The 23,665-nt window shown below is 46.2% G+C and overlaps 1 protein-coding gene across 1 annotated transcript in view; it reads right to left on the minus strand.

The window, feature by feature from the left end:
* Positions 1-23,665, minus strand: part of ARHGEF33 (Rho guanine nucleotide exchange factor 33) — a 241,513-nt gene that overhangs the window by 179,114 nt on the left and 38,734 nt on the right. The window contains exon 3 of the mRNA XM_040350765.1: positions 19,608-19,772. Coding sequence (XP_040206699.1) covers positions 19,608-19,772 — 165 coding nt within the window. The remainder of the gene's footprint in view (positions 1-19,607; positions 19,773-23,665) is intronic.

Genomic DNA, 23,665 nt, shown 5'->3' on the forward strand with positions numbered 1-23,665 from the left:
GGTTCCTCATCAGGCGTAGTGTCTGGAGCAGGTTCCTTACAGAAACCAGAAACTGAGTTTAAAGGAAGTAGCAGGAAAGGCAGGGGGCCACCAGAAAAGAAATGTGAGTTCAGGAACCCCAAGGACAGAAGGAGTAGGATGGGGATACAGAATGGTAGGATCCCGTTCCGATCCAGGGTAGGGCGTGCCTGGAAGCGCACCCGGAAAAAGGGTTGGGCCTACGCGGCTGACAGCCGGCACAGAGGTGTCCCAACCCTGATGAGGTATGCTGGTGTTCTGCCCTCTGGGTCGAAACAAGGGGGGGGAGATATGTAGTAGTGTGGTACCCCAGGGGTGTGGTGACCCAGAGTTTTCAACTGGACTGGTTGAGGGGCTCCAGGGAGCTTGCAGTTTACAGAGGAAACTGGCATTCCAGTTTCCTCAATTGTTAATAAAATCCCCAGTCCTGGGTTCAGGCTTTAGAGCTGATCAGCACACTGATTGTGCAGGTGTGTGTGGGCCTGATAGCAGACTCAGGACCAGCATTCTGGGCTCCACCCTCCCACCCAAGGGAGAACTCAGAGAGTGCAGGTGTGCACTGTGAAGTGGCTAGAGAGCTGGAGAGTGCAGGCTGCACTGTGAAACCCCAGAGACCTGAGTCTAAGGTTACTGACAGGAGTCAGGAGAGCTCCATGCTGGAGCCTGAGCAGTTGTGCTACTGCTGACAAGAGCCAGATGGCTGGGTATTTTCTTTGGCACGTATAAGCCAGGAGGCTGAAGGTACCGTTCTGTGTGGACAGTGAAAACCCCCTGCGTGGGAAACCTATGTTTGGATTTTGTTTATTTTTGCCTTTTCAATAAAAGTGGGCCAACGAGCCCTTAAACATAGTTCCGGACTGGCGTGAATCGCTTAAAATCGCATATCCCACTTGAGCTAAACACCCCCAATATTACAGCGGATACGAACATAAGTTATGTCTTTTCGCAGACGATATCCTAATTTTTATGTCCAATCCACATATAACAGCCCCAAACTTGCTCAGGACTCACTTATCCATGCAAAGATGTCAGCCATTGATAACAATAAAATTAATAATTTTCATAAGATTTGGCAACCTTGGGTAAAACATCTTCTCCCCACTGACTTTGACCAGTCTTTATTGTCCCCGAACTAAGATATATAAAATTATTATTCAGTATGTATATATTTGTTAACAGCGAGCCAGACCACCATCCCGGGTATTTTTTTTTTCTCTCCTTGAACTACAGTCAGTGCATTTTAACTACTGTAAGTTATTAATTGTGATAGATAATGTACAACAAAATCTGTATGTACCCCTTGTATATTGGACTATGTACTTCTATATATTCCCCTTCCCTTTTCCTTTTTGTTCCCCACATGAAACTCTAATAAATATATTTGACAAGAAGAATTACCATTGCAGTGCCTAGTTAAACATTTTGAGCTTCAGTCCTTTAGCATTTAATGCATTGCAATTTCTGTTGGGTAGGTATGCAAGAAAGGTGGGTTGGAGAAAAAAAAAGCTTACTGAAAAAAAAAACAGAGGGGGGGGCAGCAGGAAAAAAGTGGGTTGACATGTTGTAGTTGTCCACACATTATATGACAAACTCTGGGGTGGGTATTGAGAAGTGCGCAGGACAGAAGTTCATGACACTCAGAGGCGTATTGATTAAATGTTTCAAATTAAGCCAATGCATTTCCGGAGGAATGACTCTCGCTTTCTCAGGTCTGAAAGTGCTAAAATTGGACTTGCAATGAGATCCAATTAGGAGACCTAAATAAGGGCTTGAACCAAACTGCCAAACTGTCAAATGTGGACACATTACAAATTGCCAGCATAGTTTAACTATAGCCCATACTTAGGTAATTTATAGATAATAAAGTTAAGATCTGGATCTTTCATTCTTTTCATTAAAAAAATAACACAAATCCTATAAACATATTTTGTATATAAGGCAGACTTCTGCACTACATACTTTTTGATAGATGTAAAGAAGATTGTACAATTTGATTTCAACATATTTAGCTTTTATAATATATAAAGACATTTGAGCTTATTTGGTCAGGCTAAATACAAGGGGCCAGATCCAGAGAGAGAGTACGCTGGCGTATATACTGATACGTCGGCGTACTTTAAAATTTCCCACGTCGTATCTTGATACGACGGCATGTGGGTTCGATCCGACAGGCGTATGGCTTCGTACACCTTCGGATCGCAGATGCAATACTTCGGCGTCCGCTGGGTGGAGTTTGCGTCGTTTTCCGCGTCGGGTATGCAAATGAGCTTTTTTCCGACGATCCACGAACGGTCTACGAACGTACGCGCGGCCGTCGCATTCTCTTACGTCGTCTCTAGTCGGCTTTTTCTGGCGTATAGGTAAAGCTGCTATTAGATAGACGTCGTATAGATAGACTTGCCATGTTAAAGTATGGCCGCCGTTCGCGCGTCAAAATTTGAATTTTTTTTTTTGCGTAAGTCTTCCGTGAATAGGGATGGATGTAAGTCACGTCTAAGTTGAAAAATTGACGTCATTGCAACGTCATTTCGCGCAAAGCACGACGGGAAATTTTGAAGCGGAGCATGCGCAGTTCAATCGGCACGGGGACGCGCTTCATTTAAATGAATCACTCCCCCTACCCGCCGATTTGAATTCCGCCGCCAGAAATACACTACGCCGCCGTAACTTACGGCGCGAATTCTTCCTGGATTCGACTTAAAGCCAGGTAAGATACGGCGGCGTAGCGTATTTCTGATGCGCTGCGCCTGTCCATTTGTATGTGGATCTGGCCCCAGGTGCCCTAACTCACAGCGGGAAACTAACTTAGAATCATCTTTTATTGTCTTGACTTATCTGAACTGATGAAAAGTGAAAATACTGTTTTTTTCCTCTGGCAGTTGCATCATGTAGTCAGCTATTTGCATGATCTAACTAAATACACATGTCCGTGTGGGTGGAGCCTTGCACGGCTGCATTGTTTTTAAATTGTGACAGCAGGTGCAGGGAGAAGGTCCCCTGTCTGCCATCACAGGGAGGGGAGATCGGGAGGCAAAGGAGCCAGGAGCAGGAACATGTAAAATGTTCCAAAGGTGAACTTAGCCTTGGCGGTCTTTTACCTTCAGGCATTCTATGCATGAAGCTAAAAAAATTCTGTGTGCAGCCCTCCCACAGCCACCCCTAGGCCCAATATTTTTTTTATTTTGTATTCTTTATTTAAAGGCCAAGGAATTTTACAAAACCACTTACAAAACAATAATAAGGTACAAAATAAGATCAAGGCACATCTCAGCATAGTTAGTTTACAATTAGGGTTGTCCAGATACCGATACTAGTATCGGTATCGGGACCGATACCGAGTATTTGCGGGAGTACTCGTACTCGCGCAAATGCTCCCGATACCTAAATAGAATACTTTTTTTGTATTTATCAACATGTTCTATGAAAATTCTTTGAGTTTTTTACTACTGCGTGACAAGCAAATAAAACATTTTTATTCATTTTTACTCATTTTTATTCTTTTATAATGTCTTGAGTTAGAGTTCTTCATAATTCTAAAGAAAATATCCTTAGTCTGTATTGTGGTTTGAAAACTGTCACATGACATTTAAAAAAAGTATCGGTATTCGGTATCGGCGACTACATGAAAAAAAGTATCGGTACTTGTACTCGGTCCTAAAAAAGTGGTATCGGGACAACCCTATTTACAATAAATACTATGTCAACTAGTAATCACATAAAGAATAACACATTCACCTTGGAACCAAAGTATATAAATCCTGGATGATCAACCACGGTTTTTGGCAAATTCCCTGAATATTTTTGTGTTTTTAATATAGCAAGGTGAGAGAATGGCCGTGATGACCGAATCCGGCAAGAAGAAAGTACAGAAAAGCTTAAGAAAGAAGGGGAACCCCCCAGCATCCTATATAGGAGATCCCCGCTTCTATATAGGATGAAAACTATGGAACCTTACTACTTTGAAATCCCTATCCCTTAATAACAAATGTTGCCCTTTTTCAGATTTACGTGAACTATATAATCTCCCAATTTCAGAATTTCTCCATTATACTCAAATTGAAGAATTCTACCAAAAATACTTCTCTTTAACATTTTAAACCCCCCTATTCTCAATTTAAACAAATATGCATCTCCTCACCAAGAGATAGGGGATTGATTTCTCGTATTTACCGCTGCTTAAATGAATTTTCTCTCTCAGAAAAGTCAAAACCAATGCTTCAATGGGAAATTGACTTGGACCAATCTTTTTCACTACCAGAATGGACCACTTTGATCCAAAACCTACTGAAATGTACTCCCTCAATTTCGGCGACAGAAACAGCCATCAAGATACACACCAGATGGTACCTAACCCTGCATAAAATAAACAAATTTTGATTGTACCTCAAAAAATTGGGATTTTAAAGGCAATAGAATATAGGAAAACCATATAGTTACTACAAACGTGTTATTACAAAACGAGCATGATGCTCTACATCATGTAGAGCAGGGGTCTCAAACTCAAATTACCTGAGGGCCACAAGACAAGTTTTCATATGCCATGGGGGGCCGCATGCAAACTTTCAAACTTCAAAAACAGCGAGCGCATTAATAACCCCCAGCACTGGTGTCAGCGAGCGCATTATTACCACCAGCACTGGTGTAAGTCAGGGTTGACAAATTTGCTTGGAATCTAGGAGCCAGCTAAAAAAGTTAGGAGCCAGAAAACGCACCCCGTCCCGACGAGCTTGCGCGCAGAAGCGAACACATACGTGAGCAGCGCCCGCATATGTAAACGGTGTTCAAACCACACATGTGAGGTATCGCCGCGATTGGTAGAGTGAGAGCAATAATTCTAGCTCCTCTGTAACTTAAAACATGCAACATGTAGATTTTTTTAAACGTCGCCTATGAAGATTTTAAAGGGTAAAAAAGTTTGTCGGCATTCCACAAGCGGACACAATTTTGAAGCGTGACATGTTGGGTATCAATTTACTCGGCGTAACATTATCTTTCATAATATTAAAAAAAAATGGGGATAACTTTACTGTTGTCTTATTTTTTAATTAAAAAAAGTGTAATTTTTTCCCAAAAAAGTGCGCTTGTAAGACCGCTGCGCAAATACGGCGTAACAGAAAGTATTGCAATGATCGCTATTTTATTCTCTAGGGTGTTAGGATAAAAAATATATATAATGTTTGGGGGTTCTAATTAGAGGGAAGAATATGGCAGTGAAAATAGTGTAAAATGACATTAGAATTGCTGTTTAACTTGTAATGCTTAACTTGTAATACCAACGGCCACCACCAGATGGCGCCAGCTCACATCTGGTGGTAATAACTTGTAATACCAACGGCTCACCACCAGATGGCACCAGCTCAAAAAAAAAAACAAAAAAAAAAAATTTTTTTTTTTTTTTTGTTTGCTCCCCTCACTTCCACCCTGCCTGAGGGCCATTTATAACTGGTCCGCGGGCCGCAAATGGCCTGCGGGCCGGTACTTTGAGACCACTGATGTAGAGGATTGCATGAAATTACATGAACATCTGGCATGGATACATAATAGTTGCCTCAGACCCCAAGCACATTGTAACAAACAGTTCCTGGGGATGATGAACTGCAAAATTTCAGGCAACTATTATGTATCCATGCCAGATGTTCTACATGATGGTTGATCATGATCTGTCCAATCCCGAGCAAGGGGGAGTGTCTATACGCGCGGGCAAAACAGCTATTCAAATGAATGCTGTGATTTTCTCCATGCGGCGGCGGCGGCTTTCGGCGGCAAAGGTATGGGGGAAATGGCTGGAGGGACATGGCTAGAGGGACATGGCTGGAGGGACATGGCTAGAGGGACATGGCTGGAGGGACATGGCTGGAGGGACATGGCTGGAGGGACATGGCTAGAGGGACATGGCTGGAGGGACATGGCTGGAGGGACATGGCTGGAGGGACATGGCTGGAGGGACATGGCTGCATATGTGAGGGATATGGCTAGAGGGACATGGCTAGAGGGACATGGCTGGAGGGACATGGCTGCATATGTGAGGGACATGGCTAGAGGGACATGGCTGCATATGTGAGGGACATGGCTAGAGGGACATGGCTGCATATGTGAGGGACATGGCTAGAGGGACATGGCTGCATATGTGAGGGACATGGCTAGAGGGACATGGCTGCATATGTGAGGGACATGGCTAGGGGGACATGGCTGCATATGTGGGGGACATGGCTGGGGGGACATGGCTGCATATGTTGGGAACATGGCTGCATTTGGGGACACATTTAAAAAAAGTATCGGTATTCGGTATCGGCGACTACTTGAAAAAAAGTATCGGTACTTGTACTCGGTCCTAAAAAAGTGGTATCGGGACAACCCTAAATTTTACCCATTGGTATCTCCCACGTTTTTCATAGGATGCCCAGTAGACATGTGCAATTCGTTTAGTTCTGAATACGTTTTTTTAACAAATTTTGACAAATTAGTTAATTCCGAAATTTCCAAATTTTTCAATTTCCCAATTTTCGGATTTTCGAATATGTGAAATTTTGAATTTCCGAATTCCAAAATTTCGAATTTCTAATTTGCGAAATTTCGAATCTGCGAAATTTTGAATTTCAGAATTTTCTAATTCGGAATTTCGGAAATTCGAAAATTGGAAATTTCGGAAATCCGAGATTCAAAAATTCGAAATAGCAAAATTCAAAAATTCAGAAATTGGAAAATTTGAATCTCTAATTTTGGGAAATTGGAAAATTCGATATCCCAAAATTTGGGAAATTAAAAATTTTGGAAATTTGGAAAATAGAAATTTTGGAAATTTGAATAATTAGAAATTTCAAAAATTAGAAGAGCTGAAATACATTTTTTGTTAAAGGACTTCTCCCAAGCTGTCTGTGTGTTTTTTTACCTTTTTTGACACTTTTTTTGTGAAATGGTAGAGGTACAATGTACCCCGTTACCAATTCACATAGGGGGTCGGAATCTGGGGGTCCCCTTTGTTAAAGGGGGCTTCCAGATTACGATAAGACCCCCACCCGCAGACCCCCACAACCACCGGGCAAGGGTTGTGGGATAAGGCCCTTGTCCCCATCAACATGTGGATAAGGTGCTTTGGGGGTCACAGATCCCCAAAGCATCCTCCCCATGTTGAGGGCATGTGGCCTGGTATGGTTCAGGAGGGGGGGCGCTCTCGTCCCCCCTCTTTTTCTGTGGCCTGCCAGGTGGAGTGCTCGGAAAAAGAGTCTGGTATGGATTTTGTGGGAAACCCCACGTATTTTTTTTTAAATTACACAGGGTTCCCCTTAATATCCATACCAGACCTGAAGGGCCTGATTTGGAATTTGGGGGGACCCACACACATTTTTTTTTTAATTTTGGTTCCCTGCACAAAATGTCATTTTTGAAGGAAAAAATTAACTTAAAGTAATTGCAAAAAAATTACAGGGACCCCTGTCATTTTTTTCAATTACTTTTCTCTGTATTGCCGGGACCGACAATTCATGAATAACCGCAAGTAGTTTTAAATTACCCTTTTTCCTTCAGAAATTACATTTTGTGCAGGGACAGTTCTAAATATGGGAAAAATGTGCTACTTTACATGCATACTTTAGACACCCCCCAGGTACGAAATTTAAAGAAATATTTCACTTTTATTGTTTCACTTTAAAGCGGGGGTTCACCCTATAAAAAAAAAAAAAAAAATTTCCTCTAGCATAAAATTAGACATAGTAGCGCGAGCTACAGTATGCCTGTATTTATTTTTTTAGCCCCGTACTCACTGTGCAATCGTATATTGAAGATTCCGACTCCCCGCGGGGAATGGGCGTTCCTATCCAGAGGGAAGGTGATTGACGGCCGGTTCTGGCACGTCACGCTTCTTTCCGGAAATAGCCGAAATAGGACTTGGCTCTTCACGGCGCCTGCGCATAGTCTGTGCGCAGGCGCCGTATCGCGCCGTGAAGAGTCGAGACCTACTCCGGCTGTCTTCGGGGAGCGTGACGTGCCAGAGCTGGCCGTCAATCACCTTCCCTCTGGATAGGAACGCCCATTCCCCGCGGGGAGTCGGAATCTTCAATATACGATTGCACAGTGAGTACAGGGCTAAAAAAATAAATACAGGCATACTGTAGCTCGCGCTACTATGCATAATTGTATGCTAAAATGTTGTTATGGAGTGAACCACCGCTTTAAGCATTATTAAAATCACTGCTCCCGAAAAACGGCCATTTTTAAAACCTTTTTTTTTGTATTGATACATGTCCCCTGGGGCAGGACCGGGGTCCCCAAACACTTTTTAGGACAATAACTTGCATATTAGCCTTTAAAATTCGCACTTGGAGGCGCATGCGCGCAGCATTCAAGATGGCCACCGGCGTCTGAAGCTCCGCTCCACCACGGCCTAACGCTGCACACCGGAGCTGACTGAGCGCCCCCACAGCTACCACACCGGGCCGATCAGGTAGGGGAAGCACCCCCGAACCCGCGGATGTCGTTACCGCCAGTCCGGAGGGACTTAACAGGCCAAATGGCGGCGTCTCCCGGCCCCCTCAGCTATGCCAAGATGGCGGCTCCACGAGGCCCAGAAACGGAGCAGAAGGAGGACTCCATAGCCGACCAGGATCATTCCCCCCCGCAATCCCCAGGCACTGGATTCCCCCCCTTAGCAGCAGCAGCTTCCCCATCATCCACTGAATCACTGCTGGGCAGGATGGGATCTGCATTCCCCACTACCCCCATGCTGGACCCACATACAGGCCTGCTGCTTACTGTCAGTGAGGTGCAGGAGGAGGCCCCCATTCCCACTGACTTTCCCTCTATGATGGCTGCTTTCTCCCAAATGCTGTCCAGGAGCCTGGCACTGAACGCAGCACAGATCACATCATCCATCCATGCAGACTTGCTGCAGCTGGGGATGAGGATGGACACAATAGAGCAAAAGGCGGACCAGGCAGTGGCGCGAATCAATCAGAATTCCACAAGGTTGCAAGAGGTGCAGGATCAACTGGAGATGGCTTTTTCTAAGATCGACGACCTCGAGAACCGTTCGAGACGCTATAATTTTAGGGTGCGGGGGCTCCCGGAGTCGGACAAGGAGGTGCAAGCGGCAGTGAAAACCCTGATTAAAAGCCTCATCCCTGATATCGCTGAGCACCGTCTTGAGCTAGATAGAGCACACAGAGCCTTACAATCCCCCCGATCGGATGGCCTGCCCAGAGACATCATTGTGAAACCGCACTACTATGCTGTCAAAGAAGAGGTGATGAGGAGAGCTAGGAGATCAGACAACCTCACTTTGAACGGCCACAACATCCAAATTTTTGCGGATCTGTCACCTTACACAGTGCAGAAGAGGCGCTCACTTAAACCGCTGCTGCAGGTCCTTATGGGAAAAGAAATCACGTACAGATGGTCCTTCCCGCTACGAGTGAACTTTTCCTACAGAAACAAAAATTTTGGCTTCTCATCATTCACAGAGGGGGAACGCCTGCTAACCCAACTAGGACTGATTGTCCTGGAACCGCCATCCTCACAGTCCGGCAGGGGGACACCTGGATCCACGAAGAGACCGCCGCCCGCAAGCCCGCTGCAGAAGAATTGGCTGACACAGAACCACAAGCGCTCCAAGGAGAACTCTTTCACATGAGATTCATCGGCTGAAGTACTACCAGTCCTGACTGGTCTGAACCACTGAAGAACTACCCATCCCTTACGGGGGTGGAGGGTCCCTCTTTCCCCCCCGGTCCCATCGTTGGCCCTTGTGGGAACTGACTTCCTATACCACTATTGGGTTGCCTTGTTGAGGCCTATCGGAACTCTGATAAGCAGTTTTATTTATCTTTTTATGTTACCGTTGGCGTATGTTGCTTTTTCGGCATGGTATAGGGACTGGGACTCTGGCCTGGGACTCTGGGGGGGGGGGTATAGTTTCGGGAGCTCTGGGGCTCCTGGGGGGCCCATTTTCTTCAGCTTGGTCGCTAGGGATTGTTGAATATCACACATCTTATTCTTGCTGGGGAGACTAGGGGGAAAATCAAGGTCACAGTTTGATAGAGCGGGGGGGGAGGGGGGGGTCGCAGTTCTAGGAGACGTACTAGGAGAAGGGGGGGGTGGGTTCATGGCCCACAGGCCCCACAGGCGGGCAGCTTTTATTACGGATTAAGTTACTGGATGCTGGCCCTTTTCCTTCTCTCCCTCCTCCAGTTAGTTCATGTTGGGGGCTCGGTTACAGTTTGTGGGTCTAGCCTACACGGTAGGGGCGTTCAGTTTATGGGTATCATAGGCTCCCGGTTAGCCCTAAGTGATAGATTAGAGGTGACGGGCCGTGGTGGACTCAGTGCACCTCCATTGGATCAGGATCACCCTTGGTGAAGCCAGATCCGTTACCGGTAGCCCGGCTTTAGGGTTATTTCGGTGCCCTAAACTTTTTGGGGTGAGGGCAGTATTGCCCACTACACCCCGGGGTGGGGGGGGGTCAGGGGACCCCCGGAATACGGTCAAGAAATGTTTACCGAGTTTGAGGTTTGATTTGCTCGGCAGCAGCTATGTATTAATGTTATCTTTTCTTCTCCCTTCTTTCTCTTTTTCACCTCTTTTACTTCTGTCCTCTCCACATTCCCCTAGGGGTGCTCCACGATTCCGGGGTGTGTTCCAGAGCCTCAGCCCAGACCCAGGTCTCGCGACGCTGCAAGGACCAGAACTGCGGAAGGAATACTCCCGACAGGATCCAGGTAGGCAGCATTGGTATAGGGGGGCTCCCAAACCTCTGATCCATGGCTGACACATGTCCCCCCCCACCAACACTTAAGATCATCTCCCATAACACTCAGGGACTAAATTCCCCCGTTAAACGCAGGAAGCTCCTCCAGTCATACCACTCTATGCACGCTGAAGTCCTCCTACTGCAGGAGACACATTTCCCGTCCACCTACAGACCCACATTCCTCCACCACAGTTACCCCCAATTTTATCTTGCCTCGGCTGACAATAAAACGAAGGGGGTGGCCATATGTTTCGCCAGACACATCAACCTGTCTCTGATGGAATCTATAGTGGACCCGCTGGGCCGCTATATCCTGGTTTCAGGCCATATCGACGGGGAACTATACACCTTCGTCTCCTACTACACACCGAATAAGGGCCAAAGACCCTTTTTTGAATCACTATTACGCAAACTACAACCACACTTGAGGGGCACTGTCTTCCTGGGGGGAGACTCAAATACGGCGTTTGACTTCTCACTGGATAAGACGGCTAACGGCGCACCTAAACCTAAACGCCCCTCCAAACAGAGCGCTAACATAGCCAAGCTCCTCCATTCGGCGGGGTTGATTGATGTCTGGCGGGAGGTAAACCCACGCGCAAAAGATTACACCCACTTCTCTGCCCCCCACAACTCCTATGCCAGGATTGACCACGTTTTCACCCACGCCACGACACTGCCATTAATTTGTAACGCCAGGATTGCTGACACCCCCCTGTCAGACCACTCAATGGTCACTTTGCTTACTAGGAGGCCAACGGGTTCTAGAAACCCGCCTCGCTGGCGCCTGAATGAGTCGCTTCTAAGCGATCCGGTCCAATGCTCCTTACTAGAGAAAGACATTAAGGAATATTTCCTTATCAATACAACGTCTGAAGTCTCCCCTTCCACGGTCTGGGCAGCGCACAAAACGGTCATCAGGGGGAAACTGATACAGGTAGCCGCTAAACTCAAAAAGGAACATAGGGCTGACATTATCAGGCTTACAGAGTCCTTTAACAAGTTGAAAAAAGCACACAAACGCCAACCCACGGCTGACTCTCTTGCCCGACTGGACGAAGCGAGAGCGCTTCTGAACTTAGCACTGACAACTGCGGCCGAGAAGCACCTCAGATGGTCAGGGGCTAGGTTTTATTCCCAAACTGACAGGATAGGCTCACGCCTGGCTACCAAACTGAGCCCCAAACAGCGGGCGCTTGCTTTTCCTAAAATACGGGTCCCCACAGGGGAGCTGACGCAGAACCCAACTAAAATAATGGACTCATTCCTTCAATTTTATGAGGGGCTATACAAGCCTGCTCAAACTCCACCCTCCCCTATAGGAAGGAATTTTCTAGAAGATCTCCCATTGCCATCCCTGACGGGGGAACATAGGGACATCATGGAATCCCCTTTCACTCAAGAGGAAGTACTGTCCACAATAAAGGCCCTCAAACTGGGCTCATCGCCGGGTCCAGATGGCTTCTCCACTGGTTACTACAAGAAATTTGGGGCATGCCTGGCCCCACACCTGACACGACTGTTCAATTCTCTCAGGGATGGAGCCCAACTGGGGACAGACCTAAACTCTGCCTACATCTCGGTCATTCCGAAACCGGATAGGGACCCGAGCGAGGTGGGTAATTATCGCCCCATCTCACTGATTAACAACGATATTAAAATCATGACAAAAATACTAGCGAATAGGCTGTCCGGCTTCATAGCCTCATATGTACACAAAGACCAGGTGGGCTTCATCCCTGGGAGACAGGGGACAGACCAGATCAGACGGGCTATAGACATCGTTTCCCTTCTGCAATCACAGTGGGACGGAGGACCGCGGCAGGAGGGCTTCCTGTTATCTATAGACCTACATAAGGCCTTTGACACTATAGACTGGGAGTACTTGAGGGAGGTTCTGAAAAGGTGGGGGTTTGGACCCAACTTCATGGGCCTCATTGGGTCACTTTACTCCAACCCCTCCGCCCAGGTGCGACTTATGGGCAGATATTCTAAATCCTTCCCAATTGGCAGAGGGACCAGGCAGGGGTGCCCTCTTTCCCCGCTCCTATTTGCGGTGGCTATCGAAACGCTGGCAGTAGCTATTAGGACGAACCCTGATATCAAGGGGGTATTCTGTGGACCAAAGGAACACAAATGTGCCCTGTACGCGGACGACCTCCTACTCTTTGTCACTTCACCCCTTACATCCACAACAAAGATACTCCAGACCCTAGGGGTATTCAGTGAGGTGTCGGGCCTGCGGGTAAATGTGGGGAAATCTCTAGCTCTTAATATTTCAGTCCCCCCGGACCTACTTAAACAGCTTACTGATAACTTTGATTTCCAATGGGCTTCCTCACATATTACGTACCTAGGCATTAAGCTCACATCCCATATCGGAGGCCTCTTTAAAGTGAACTACCCCCCGATGATCAGCAAGTGTAGAGGGGACTTGGGGAGGTGGGCCAAATGTGGGCTGTCCTGGCTGGGCCGGGTGAACGCGGTAAAAATGACCCTTCTGCCACGTTTGCTATACCTGTTTCGATCGCTCCCGATCGCGGTACCGAAACATTTCCTTAATAAATTCCAGGCAGAGATTACCCGGTTTGTGTGGGGGAAAAAGGGGTATAGGTGTCCATCGGGAGTTCTCTATCGATTGAAAACTCAAGGAGGTATGGGGCTACCAAGTTTATGGGGGTATTTTCAAGCGGCCCAACTAACACAAATTTCGACGGCCTTCCTCCAGGGACCGAAACCGGACTGGCTTGCAATGGAGAGGCAGTCCATACCATCACATACCATTGATTATGTCTTGGGGTGTGACCCCAAACGCAGACCAGCCATCTTAGCGCCCACGCTATCTCACTCCGTAGCCCTATGTTCTAAACTATTTTCTCGTCCCGGACTGATTTCCCCTCTGAAACCCCTTTCGCACATATTCCATAACCCAGACTTTCCCCCAGGGATGGACATCAAGGCGTTCCGGTGGTGGACAGATAAGGGAATGTACAGGATAGGTCACTTCCTGGCGAGAGAGGGCCCACTGTCACTAAATCATTGCAAAAAACAACTTGACATGCCCGATGAGGAACTCTTTAGGTTATCTCAAATATCCCACTATCTCCACACTATCTGGAAGGACAAGTCAGCGCCCCCCAGGATATCGCCATATGAAAACTGGTGCGCAAACTCTAGGGATCAGAGGGGTGGGATCTCGTTAATTTATGTGACCCTGGAGTCCAAGACGGATAAGCCCTCGTATGCCTGGGTCTGGGAGGAGGAACTGAACACATCTTGGAGCACCGCAGTCTGGCACCGAGCAACGGAACGAGCATATAAAGGTATTCTCAATACATGTCTCATTGAAGCTAGTCTTAAGGTGATGTTTAGGTGGTATTACGTCCCCTCTAGACTGGCTAGAATGTTCCCTGGGTCCTCTCCATTATGTTTTAGGGGATGCGAACTGGAAGGTAACATGCTACACACGTGGTGGTCCTGCCCCCGCATTAGATCCTTTTGGAAAAGAGTTTTCCGCACTATGGGCTCCGTGCTAGAGAAAAGGATACCCCCTCAGCCTAACACGGCGCTTCTAAACCAGTGCATCCCAGGCCTACCTAAACACTCCAGGATATTATCAGTTTTCATTTTATTGGGGGCCAGGATGACCATAGCTAAAGCTTGGAAGAAACCCGCAGTTTCTTTCCGGATGATTAGGAGGAAAGTAACCTGGATTATGTCACAAGAACAAATAGTAGCGAAGCGGGCGGATCAGACTGACAAATTCAGGTCTATATGGGAACCCTGGGCTACCTTCTGCAATGTTTCTCTCCTGCCTGGGGCACCGCCTGGAAGCGGGAACACTCCACTCCGATCTTAGCTAGACCTCTCTGTCATTTCTCTCTTTAACACGTTTCTCTATCTCTTTCCCTCTCCCCCCCTGTAGGCACCTCCCTTGGTGCTAGATGCTGCTGTTGGGTAAAAGGTTAAAATCCAGGTGGCACCCCTTTTAGGGGGGTTGCCCTGAGAGCGGGCAGACCTCTTCCCCCGAGGGGGCAGAGCGCGACTGATTTAAGCCTGCCCGGGCCCCTGACCCTGGTACGCGGGACGCAGCGTGATCCCTTGTAGGGGCGTACGGTGTGCCAGGGGTTACGGGATCTGGGCGGTACTAATGTATCAGGAGGCACCCTGAATTGACGCTCACACTACCTGAGTTAACAATGTGGGCTGCACGCTCTTGAAGAGTAAATTGAATATGTTTTTGTTTAGGGATAGGGGAGATTATCTCCCGACATGTATATGTGAGATGGATCTGTCGCTTCATGAACATGTACCAATGTTAACTGACATGTTGTGCTTTTGAAAAATCTCAATAAAAACATTTAAACGAGAAATTCGCACTTTTGATTTTTCACGTTCGAGTCCCATAGACTTTAACTGTGTTTGAATGTTTGCGTGAACTTTTGGTCTGTTCGCATGTTCTGGATGCCAAACGAACCGGGGGTGTTCGGCTCATCCCTATTAAGCACTCATATCAACCCTAATGCCGCGTACACACGATCAGTCCATCCGATGAGAACGGACCGATGGACCGTTTCATTGGTTAACCGATGAAGCTGACTGATGGTCACGCCTACACACCATCGGTTAAAAAAACGATCCTGTCAGAACGCGGTGACGTAAAACAAAATGACGTGTTGAAAAAAACTAAGTTCAATGCTTCCAAGCATGCGTCGACTTGATTCTGAGCATGCGTGGATTTTTAACCGATGGACGTGCCTACAAACGATCGGTTAGGAATCCATCGGTTAATTCAATAACATTTTTATTGTTGTTTACATATCATTGTTGTTTCACGCCCCCTGAAGACGTTCACAACGAAACGTATGTCGAGGCGGTACCCATCCACGCACGCAATTCGTCACTTCCTGTCCCGTTGGTTCTGGTTACCATCGAGGTGGAGCGCACGCCCGGAATAGGTGTTCAGCGCCCAGGACATACGATCTTAAACTTACCCATGCGATCAAGCCTCAGTGCCGGGTTTGGGGCACACCTAACAGTAAGCGGCCACTTGGCTCTTCTTTTACTTTATTCCTTTTAAATAAACAAGTTACACTATGTTGGCATTATTCTATTTTTTCATGCTAATACTGGAATCCACATGACTGCCAGACGTCTATATAACAGGATACATCCGATCACACAGGTTTACCTGTATAAGCGTTAATGACTCCTTTTTTGGTATCAAAATAAGGAGCATTACCATCTGGTAAGGATCCATCTAAAATTACTCACTTCGGGTGCATATCAGTATTACTGGTGAAGGTGGAACAACATTGTGGTTTTCCTGAACACATATCTGACTTCATTCAAGATTGTCTATGTACTTTGTTTAAAGTATCACTTACGCACTGCTGCACTTTAACCACCATAAGACCCATCTTGTTTGGTTCAGCACATGCTACTGGTGTATAATCAGTAGGACTATCGTCATAATAGACTGTTTTGTGCCGAGCACTTGTATCACTATTCCTATTAATATAGGTGTTGTTGAGTTTATGCACTTTATTTAACATATATGTTAGCAGTACTAATTATATGTATAGAGTATTCATTATATAGCGCACCCATCTCCACTATTACTACATATCAAAGGTAAAAGAAACAGTACACCAACGTGCATAATCCTGACATAATAAATACACAACCATACTTTTTTTCTCTTTTTCCCCTTTTCTTTTCTTCCCCTTTTCTTTATAACATTGTGAATAAATGAGAAACCTCTCGGTTCCAAATTGTCTTCCCTCGTTTCCTCCCACCCCCTTACCCGCCCCTCGAACCCTCAAACACACACCCCCCCTCCCTTTCCACACACCATGAACCAGTTTTTTAAATTAATATACTTCATTAGTTAAATCTTCCCTAAGAAGGGATGCCCGATAGCGGGTTAAGATATGTATTGAATTTAGGGGCCGACTACCATCTTCTTATATAGGACATCCTGTTTCCAAGGTTTCCACATCCTCACAAACTTTCTATAATTGCCCTGTCTGGTGAGTGTCACTCTCTCGCTCCAAATCATTGAGTTAATGGTTTCGACCCAAGATTTGACAGCGTCTGGGCCTGCCACCTCCATGCAATTAGCTTTCTTGCCTGGAAGAGGCATCTCAGCACCACCTCAAGGGAGCCGGCTGGCACTCTATCTTCCTCTATACTGCCTAGTAGGCATGTCTTGGACTCAGCTTCTAACTTAGTTTTAAAAGTTTTATTTATTGTATCTACCACCTACTCCCAGTATCTAAATAGCTTTGGGCATTTCCATAGCATGTGGATGAGATTGCCTGTCGATCTGCACCTTGGACATTCGTCAGTGCTTTCTCCAACCGAGATTAAACATCCTCCTGGGGGTGTAGTATACTCTGTGCAAGAGGAACAAGTGTGATACTTTCTGAGATGGGGAGATCGAGACCAATACCCCCCTCCTCAAGATCGCACTCCACTGTTCCGTGGTCATTTGACCCAAGTCTCTCTCCCATCCTATCCTGCTCTTGATTGGGCCTGCCCTACTTATTGTTTTAGCTCCTATTCTGGAGTACAACTCGGAGATCAGGCCTTTAGTTGTGTTTAAAGAAGTTATTTTCAGGAGGGTAGGGGCTGGGGACCATACAATTGGTTGTGACCCAAACTGGGCTTGAATGGCGTGTCGAATCTGGAGGTATTTATAAAATGTATTATTTGCTACATTAAATTCCTGTCGCAAGTCTGAGAAGGATTTCATATGTTCTCCATCGTACAATTGAGTTAAGCGGCTTATCCCTTGTCTCTCCCATTCTTTACTAGTGTTGCTCACGAATATTCGTATTGCGAATATTCGGCTCGAATATGGCATATTCGAGTATTCGCGAATATTTCGATTTTCGCAGTCAATATTCGCTATTCCGAATATTCGGATTTTTTCAATTTTATTTTTAGAACAGATCACATCCTAGAAATCTCCATCGACGTCTAAAAGCATTGCTGGTATGATTAGAGACCTTGGGCCGAGTAACTGAAGCGATCATTTTATATTGCCGAATATTCGCAATGCGAATATTCGGCAATAGGAATATTGCGCGATTATTTTCTCCGCCCTTCTTTTGCATCAGAGCCAATCAGAGTTCTCCTACAGCAGTTGTCGAAATTCCGCAATAAATATCGCATTCGCATTTTGCGAAATTTCGATAAAATATCACGAATATTCTGAGCCAATCAGAGTGCTCCTACCGCAGTTGTCGAAATTTCGCAATTATTTTCGCATTCGCAATAGCGAAATTTCGCAAACATTTCATTTCGATAAAATATCACGAATATTCGAATTTAGCGAATATTTCTCGAATATTTGGCTATATATTCGTGATATATCGCGAAATCGAATATGGCGTATTCTGCTCAACACTATTCTTTACATCTCTCAATTTCTTCTAATTCCCTTAAGTTTTGATTGCACCAGAGAGGGGCAAAAATTGTTATTCCTCTGTAACCCATCAGTACTTTTGTTGTTTGCCACACTTTACGGATGAGTTTTATAGTTGGACATCTATGGATAAAAGAACCAGCCTCAAGTGCCTCCACTATTGTCCTATGCGGTGCCCCTGTTAGCATCAATCTACCGGAATTCCCCCCTCCCTCCTCTCCGCAGTTTGCAAGATGTTGTAGCTGCGAAGCTAAAAAGTATGTTTTCGGGGGTGGGACTGCCATTCCCCCCTCTTTAGCTGGTAACTGCATGGTCTGGAGACATATCCTGGCTTGTCCCTTCTTCCAAATTAGCTCTCTGAAGAGGGATTCTATTCTTTTAAACCATTTTTGGTCTATCCAGATTGGGGAGTTATGGAGGATATAAAGTAACTGGGGCAACCATAGCATCTTTATTAGATTACATCGCCCCGCTATGGATAATGGGAGTCTACACCAGATGTCTCTTTTATGTTCCCATTTAGACAAAAGGGGGATTAAGTTATTTTGGACAAAGCTATTGGTGTCCCTCGTGATCCATATCCCAAGATATTTCATCATGACTACTACTTTTAACTGAGGAATTCCATGAGGTATCTGGACACCAAGGGGGTCAATTGGCAGTAGTGCTGACTTTTCCCAATTAATGACCAACTCGGAGCATAGCCCAAACTTGTCCACCGTTTTGATCACTTTTTTTTAACAAGGTTTCGACGTCTCCTAAGAAAAAGAGGACATTGTCCGCAAACAGTGCGATCTTATCCTCTAGAGTCTGTCTGTATATCTTCTGTTTTTCTAATTTTAATGGCTAATGGTTCCATCGTTGAGAAAACAGAAGGGGGGAAAGGGGACAACCTTGTCGCGTTCCTCTCTCGTTATTGATTTTAATTTTTGCTCTTGGCTGGTTGTACAACAGCTTCACCCAGCTAATGAACCTGGGGCCAAACCCGAATTTCTCTAAGACCTTCCATAGATAGTCCCATTCCAGACTGTCAAAAGCCTTGGCAGCATCCAGGGCTAAAACAGCTCTGGAGCCCACCCCCTCTGTTGGAATTTGCATATTCAGGAACACTCTCCTGATGTTGATACTGGTTGAGCTGTTGGGGATAAAGCCAGATTGGTCAGGGTGTATAAGCTCTTGGATAAACCGGTTAAGAAGAGTTGCTAACACTTTGGCCAAAATCTTGGCGTCAGGAATCCATCGGTTAAATTTAAAACAAGTTGGCTTTTTTTTAACCGATGGTTAAATAACCGATGGCGCCCACACACGATCAGTTTGGACCGATGAAAACGGTCCATCAGACCATTCTCATCGGTTTAACCGATCGTGTGTACGCGGCATAAGGTGTACTTATGGATTGCATATCTTTGCTGTTACCTTAAGGTTATTGAGTGAATTCTTCATCTCGGTGACTTTCTCCTCCATAGTACAGTGACAACTCTTGATCTTCTCTTCCAGAGTGTACTCTCCGTGCTGTATTCGGGACAATTCCTGCATGGCCTCTGTAAATCCAGTTTTAAGTTCAGATGCCAAAACCTGCAACTACAAAATACAGCAATTTAAATAAAAGAATTATCCACATGTCTTAAGAATATCGCTATAATTTACCCACGTAAATAAAAAGTCTATGCTTTAAAAAATAGGTTGTCTGTCCTGTGGACACACAGACATTACTCACACAACACTTGCAATATGTCTTTTCATTGTTGGATTTTGAAGTGGCATACAATCTGATTACAGCACTTGGCCTGTTTTTTTAGTTATTTTGTTTTATGTATCTTCTATCTGGCTATTGGCCTGCCCTGTCACCCGTCACCCATCAGTGACCTACACTGTCACCCGTCACCCATCAGTGACCTGCCCTGTCACCTGTCACCCATCAGTGACCTGCCCTGTCACCCATCAGTGACCTGTCCTGTCACCTGTCAACCATCAGTGACCACCCCTTTCACCCATCTGTTGCCATCAGCGGTGAACCTGTCACCCGTCACCCATCAGTGACCGTGCCCTGTCACCCATCACCCGTCACCCATCAGTGACCATCAGTGGTGCACCCATCAGTGACCATCACCGTCCGTGGCCTGTCACCCATCTGTGACCATCACCCGTCACCATCCGTGGCCGGTCACCCATCAGTGACCATCGCCTGTCAACCATCAGTGACCATCTCCCATCACACCATCACCCATTAGTGAACGTCATCTGCCACCCATCGCACAACCCATCAGTGAACATCACCAGCCACCCATCGCACAACCCATCAGTGACCGTCACCTGCCACCAATCGCACAACCCATCATATACAGCTAACCGCCACACAGCCAAAATGTCCAAAAAATTGTATACTGGCGAGAAGGCGTTCCAGATCCTCTCAATGACCGATGAGAGCACCGTGGAGTTCTCATCAGATTCCATTTCTGATTCCGAATCGGAAGGTGAACCGATTGAATTTAGCAATGATTCGGATGAAGAATGGGTCCCTCCTAAAAGGGCACAGCACTCTGAAAACCAGGCAGCCACCAGCAACCAGGATTATATTCCTAGGCCCAGTACCAGTGTTGCCACCATCAATAGGCCCAGTACCGGCGCTGCCGCCAGCAATAGGCCCCGGGAACAAAGGCCCAGTACCAGCGCTGCCGCCAGCGAAACCCCTCGCGAACAAATACCCAGGCCCAGTACCAGTGCTGCCACATCACACCCGAGTACCAGCACAAGAATTTCAACCCCCCCAACCACTGGAGTTTCACGTCCCCCAGGAGCCAGGGCCACTACATTCATGCCAGATGTTCTTGCCAACCTAACATGGCTGCCTTCCGGATCGGGATCAACAATTATTCCCCCTTTCACAGCACAGCCAGGTGTGCAGGCCAACACCCAAAATTTCTCAGAAGTTGATTACCTTCATCACTTTTTGCCCGACACTTTTCTACAGTTAATTATCGAACAGACAAATTTGTATGCCCAGCAGTATATTGCCAACAACCCCCAATCCTCTTATGCCCGTCCATTTGAGTGGAAAGATCTAAATTTGGAGGAGTTCAAATTGTTTATTGGCCTCACCATAAACATGGGGCTTAACAAAAAAAATCAAGGACATTCCTATTGGTCCACCAAACCCATCTCCCACCAGCCCATTTATTCTGCCACAATGCCCAGGGCCCGATACCAGATGATTATGAGATTCTTTCACTTTAATGACAATACCCAGTGCCCTCCCCATAATCATCCAGATTCCGATAAGTTGTACAAGATTCGCTCCCTGATAAATTTCCTTTCCCATCAATTTGCAGAACTCTGTGTCCCAGAAAAACACATATGTGTGGATGAGTCCCTGGTACCCTTTTCAGGCCGTCTAGGAATAAAGCAATACATTCCTAGCAAAAAGGCCAAATATGGAGTCAAATTTTACAAACTTTGTGAGAGAGCCACGGGATATCTTTATGCGTTCCGCATATATGAAGGAAGAGATTCCCAGCTCCAGCCCCCTGAGTGCCTGGCCTACATGGGCACAGCTGGAAAAATTGTATGGGACCTGGCTTACCCACTCCTGAGAAAAGGATATCATCTTTACCTAGATAACTTTTACACCAGACTGCCCCTTTTCCGACACTTGTATATTGAAAAAACTCTGGCCTGCAGAACCTCCAGAAAAAATAGGAAGGGCTTACCACAATCCATTGTGAACAAAAAGCTGCGAAGGGGGGAAAGAGCAACAGTGAGGTGCAACGAAGTGCTGGCCTTGAGGTGGAAGGATAACAGAGATGTGCACATGCTGTCCACCATTCACAATGACACTGCAGTTGTTGTTCAACGAAGACGAGGTCCCATTGAAAAGCCGACATGTGTCCAAGATTATAATCTGTACATGGGGGGGTGGATTTCAATGACCAAATGATTCAGCCCTATTTATCAATAAGGAGGTCCCGATTCTGGTACAAGAAGGTAGCAATTTATCTTATCCATTTGGCCATTTATAATTCTTACGTAGTCTACTCCAAATCCACTGAAAACCCTGCCCCCTTCCTACACTTCACAGAAGAAATAGTCACAGCCCTCATCTATCCACAAAGACCCCCCTCAGAAACCCTTTGCTCTGATGTCGTTAGCCGACTTCATGGACGCCATTACCCATACAACATCCCACCATCTGAAGGAGGCCGAAGACGGCAAAAAAGATGTCGCGTGTGCAGCAAAAGAGGAAGTCGAAAAGATACCAGCTACCATTGTCCCCGGTGTCCCTCCCAACCTGGCCTTTGCATTGGAGAATGCTTCGAATCGTATCATTCATCCCTAAAATATTAGCCCATATTTTTAACCATTTCCCCCATCTGACCATTTTCTGACCATTTTCATGCTACTGCCTTCCACGTGAACTGACCCTGGCCTGCTTTTTTACTATGCCTCTGCCTACTGTTTGGACTGCTTCCACGTAAACTGACCCTGGCCTGTTTTTTTACTATGCCTCTGCCTACCGTTTAAACTGCTTCCACGTAAATTGACCCTGGCCTGTTTTATGGACTATGCTTTTTCCTACCGCTTGGACTGCTTCCACGTAAACTGACCCTGGCCTGTTTTTTTGACTATGCCTCTGCCTACCGTTTGGACTGCTTCCACGTGAACTGACCCTGGCCTGTTTTATGGACTATGCTTTTTCCTACCGCTTGGACTGCTTCCACGTAAACTGACCCTGGCCTGTTTTTTTGACTATGCCTCTGCCTACCGTTTGGACTGCTTCCACGTGAACTGACCCTGGCCTGTTTTATGGACTATGCTTTTGCCTGCCGCTTGGACTGATCTGTTGCCCTGCTATTGTATTACACAGGGGTCTTACATATGTGAGGGGCTCCAGAATAGTTTTTCCGGATGGGGCTCCAGAATAGTTTTTCCGGATGGAGAAAAAATGTTTTTTGTTTTCTCCGGGTTTTGTAATTTCCGGATTAGGGTCTGGAGTCCGCAGGCTTCATAGAGATTTGGGTGGGTCGAAGCCTTTACCCCTGTGCCCCTGTGCACGGGTCTTACCCGATTGCGGCCCTCAGCCTGCTGCTGACTTACTGCCAGCATGCCTGCCATCATCTTAGCCTGCTGCATGAACGGACCACACCACTGCTAACTAGACTATGCAAATATGCTGCCTGGAGAATTACTATTGCTGTCGCTAAGCACATCCCTGACTGCTGCCTGGGCCAGTGCTCTCTTCTGTGGACACTACTAAAAGCACAGGTAATACTTTTTTTTACCCTTTCCGCAATATAATTTATTTTGGATTGTAATTCTTGGTATGTACGTGCTATGTGTTAGAAATATAAAGAGCCTTCAAAAATGATAGGTTGCCAGGAAATTATATATGTAATGTATGCTCCTAGAACGCCTGATGGTGCTACTTGGATGTTGGGCATCTGTATGTGGCCAAGCTGTGTAAAAGTCTCACACATGTG

This window comes from Rana temporaria, chromosome 4, assembly GCF_905171775.1.
Source record: "Rana temporaria chromosome 4, aRanTem1.1, whole genome shotgun sequence".
Lineage (NCBI taxonomy): Eukaryota > Metazoa > Chordata > Amphibia > Anura > Ranidae > Rana > Rana temporaria.